Here is a 4,017-nt window from a genome sequence, read left to right as displayed (position 1 = left end):
ACAACACTAATTTAAAGCTTGTTAAAATTGTAATTTTTTTCACCAACAAATGATCAGTCTGATCATTTTAGCACCTATTATAAAATAGTACTTGTGTAATTATTTCTTCCACTCATGGCTTAAAAACAGACATTTTCAAATGACTAATGGGACTAGATTTTTTGAAGGTTAAGATACACTGGGATGAAGGAACTTCCACACCGAAATGACCCATTAAACAGCTGAAGGATGAATTTGAAAATCATCTTCCAAAAAACATCTTTATTAGAACAGGATGGTCACACTGCTGTCAGGATGAAAGAGACGCAGTCTAATTATCATAAACATTGTACACATAACAGTTAATGTAAAATTGAGTGTGGTGGATTAAGGGCCTTTCAGACAGGATGCGCTGCCCTTTAGGCTGGGGTCAACTCTGGGAACAAAAGATGAAAATCCTGCCAACACATTTTTTAAGTTCTTGGGGACTAACTTTTGCATTCAAGCTAATCATGTTTTACCCTTTCCACTGCCACGTAGAAACTTTTCTTGTCATCCAAACAGTGCCAGCCGATTGGTCCAATTTCACAATCTGCACAGATGAGATATTTGATTCTCCCAACGTCCTTTGTAAAGCCCACGTTCTCAAAAGTGTACATGTCGTCCACGAACCAGTGAGCAGTCAGAGTGTCCCCATCCACTGAGCCTTCTGCCGTGCTGCTGAGGCCACTCTTTTTCCGCATGGATGGTAGGAACAGCTAGTGGGAGAAAACAAAGCCTCAGATGACATAAAAACAGAAGAACTCACCAGATTTGTACTCAGTATGTGAATGGAGGGGTTGCAATCTACCCAAATCTAATATTGTGTACTTTCTCTACATATATTAATACCATCTTAGAAAAGACATTAAAAAAGTCTGAATTCAACACTTACAGAAACCTCCCCTGGCTACCTGTTGCTTTCTGAAGGCACTTTATAATCCTGCCCGCGCGATAGTTATCCAAATGGCTTCTTTCCTTTGTTTATAATTTGCATATTTTATAAAGTGGCATATTTTTAAGGTTATAATTGAGCAATATTCTTTCAACTTTCCAAAAGTTTCTTGACATTTGCATTTACCTCTCATATGCACAAATAAAACTTAGTTTTCCTGCCGATATTTAATGCTCATTAAATAAATCAAAAACTTTAAAGACCTAACTTGAAATAACCATAGCTTTGTTGAAATGTGTACTAGTAATGCATGTCTGTGATGAGCCTTTCTAGAAATTGTATTATTTAGTGTAAAAGTAAGATTTAAGATCCTTTAATAGTAGTAACATTTCTGTACGTAAAATCACGCACGAGATCACAAAGAATTGACATTGTACTGAAGCAAGACAGCATCTCAACCAATATTTACAATTTGAAGGCAGGACTCTGACATATCACTCTCTTGATATTCTTGTTAAATATCATACCTCCTTCTCTGCAAACACAGCCATCCCAGGGCACAGCACCTTGGATCCACAGCGTTGGCACACGACAGTCTTGACGTTCTTACCATCCTCAGAAACCAGGCCGGGCTCAACTATGAAGTCTTTTGACTGCTGATTGTTGTCCATTTCCATTCCTGACGAACCACAGATTTACATGCAGAGAAGACGTGTGACACAATATCCTTCACGAGTCACCAGTACGTCATATAGTCTGTTCAGTGTCAAACACTTTATGCTAAATATTGAAGCGACATTACAACGAAAAGAAAGATGTGGCGCACAGAGAGTGGAACGGAACTACGAGTCTTCCGAATATTTGTAGTCCGGAAGTCAGTGACAAAGAAAATCACTCAAGTTTATATTTTTCATAATCCATTAACCATAAATGGTGTCAATCACTACAACAGGCCATAACCTGAGTGTATTGTTTAAGCCAAACTAATGACAACGTCTATTTAAAAATAAATGGTTAATCATCAAAACGCAAGCCCTGCCCAATGCATACATGCTAGCATCTATGCTAACACGGATTCAACTTGACAGAAGATACGACAAATACCTACATCCCGAAAATTGAAATAATTTGAAACACACTTTTGAAATGAGTTAAAATACGACGTACCGAAATGTGGAAGAAAAAGCAAGGATGAACAGGACAAGAATTCGGAAGATGGCCCTGTAAGCTATGCTAACATACTTGCTGCTCCTGACGTTTACCAGCCTACAAATGCTCTCGTTGGAAACACGACATGGCTGGTATTTTGTTCCTCATTATCACTAAAATATTTTTCAGGTATAAAAAGAATACTTGGACGAAAGATTCAGATTTTTTTTCCCCTAATGTTTTTTTTGACGTATAACCTTAATATAAAAACATGTCACGAGTAAAAGTCCTTCTTTAATCCGTTATCTTGGTAACAGCCACAGACTAAATATTAAGGTAACAGCAGAAAAGTACTTACTGCTCTTCTGTCTATCACATTAATAGTATTATTTCAAGCCAGCATCTTTTTTCCTGGGTGATGCAGCATTCTTATCAAAAAATAAATCCACTGGATTTGGCATTCGTCTATCTAGGTATTCTATGAGTCGTTTACTGACATTAAATCTGTAATGAAATGTCTGAAAAACAGCTTTTCTATACAAGCAAAATGTTGAATACAACATTACTGTGTTTGGAGACAGTGTGGCACATATAGTGTCAGTATCTGTGATTAAAGTGTGCAGAATCACCCAAAAACATTCATTTAAAATTAAAGGGATACTTCACCTATTTGTATTAAGCTTTGTATCATTAGAAACCTGGTAGTATTTTTGAATGGTCGTGCACCCCGCCCTCATTTTCCCCTGAGATGGGAAATTTTTGTATATTTAAGTCTTAAAAGGAGCTTCCAGTGACGCAAAAATCGTAATTTTGCGTCATTGGAAGCTGTGTGAAACTACAACTCTAGTTCCTCATATTTTTGACCACTGAAGCTACAGACCAATCACAGATCAGTGGGTGGGAACTCACTCCCAGAATCTAAACTTAACGTCCGCCATATTGCTTGGAAGCTATGCTAACATGCTCTATGGAGAAAGCTGATAATGGCGAAAAAATATAAATATAGCGTCGAGATGGCTGCTGCCGACAGGCCGGTCTTGTGTCTTGGCTGCTGTGGCCGCCGCTGACCGCCGGCCGCCGGGGCAGAGACATAAGGCCTGCCTGTCGGCGGCGGTGAGGATGAGGAGCCGGGGCCGGCTCGAGCTCGGGCGGACTGGTAGTGTCGGTGCTCTCACTGTTTGCCTATGGACACAGACATAGAGTCTGTTTTCTGCCAGGAATTTCCAAGATGCCAATTCCTTCTGGAAGAACTCTAGAATCAGTTGAGGAAACGGCCGTATGTGTTGAAGTAGGCTAAATATGTTTGTAAATCTGACCTTAGTGGGAGTGGCCTGCGGTGCTGTGCATTCTGGGAATTGGTGTCTTTCATCCACATGAGCCAAAAGGACACTTTCTGCCTTTCTGCCTTTTTTAAGGCACCAACTTCAGAATTTATTTCACATTTCTACTACATATATGACCCAATGTCAATACAGATTCATGTTTCAACGGGTGAAGTTTGATCATTTATTTAGTTAGTTAGTTTCAATGTATATAATTTGTTGCAATGCAGTTTAAGAAGTTCAGTTATGTCTTCTTGCTTTTCAAAGTCAGCCTCCATAATGCATGGGACGGCTTCTATCACAGAGTCATCACCATCTGCAATTGCTGTCTGAAACAGCCATTCCTCCCTGCACTTAGAGAGACTGTTTTACCGTTGATGTATGTTCTGTCAAAGAGACTATGATATCAACTAACCAACCACAGTCCTCATTGTCCTTCTGCCTTCATTTTGGTTTCTCTTGGTCTTGGACATGGTGTGCTAATCTTGTAAATTTGACACAGTCTATGGTGCATCTCTGATGTTTATAGTGATGAGGGTTTAGAATGGGTGACATGGTACTAAACGGTAGAAAGCAGGTCTACCCGGGTTCGCCTGGATCTTGAAAACACATAAGAGACAACTAGACACTGTG

At 39.4% G+C, this 4,017-nt stretch overlaps 1 protein-coding gene across 1 annotated transcript; it reads right to left on the bottom strand.

The window, feature by feature from the left end:
* Positions 1–241: 241 nt before the first annotated feature.
* On the bottom strand, positions 242–1,640 carry rabif (RAB interacting factor). The gene is made up of 2 exons (XM_061042743.1): positions 1,441–1,640; positions 242–737 (listed from the first exon to the last, which is right to left on the bottom strand). Exons 1-2 carry the CDS (start codon positions 1,588–1,590, stop codon positions 486–488), a joined length of 402 nt encoding a protein of 133 aa, XP_060898726.1. The 5' UTR covers positions 1,591–1,640; the 3' UTR covers positions 242–485.
* Positions 1,641–4,017: the final 2,377 nt, after the last annotated feature.

This window comes from Labrus mixtus, chromosome 7 (assembly GCF_963584025.1).
Source record: "Labrus mixtus chromosome 7, fLabMix1.1, whole genome shotgun sequence".
Taxonomy (NCBI): Eukaryota; Metazoa; Chordata; class Actinopteri; order Labriformes; family Labridae; genus Labrus; species Labrus mixtus.
This window is presented reverse-complemented; position numbering and strand designations above follow the sequence as displayed.

Coding starts and splice junctions, on each gene's coding strand:
- rabif (XM_061042743.1), bottom strand. CDS start 1,590: ATGGAAATGGACAACAATCAGCAGTCAAAAGACTTCATAGTTGAGCCC. Junction 738..1,440: donor CTGTGTTTGCAGAGAAGGAG/GTATGATATTTA, acceptor TTCTCCCACTAG/CTGTTCCTACCATCCATGCG.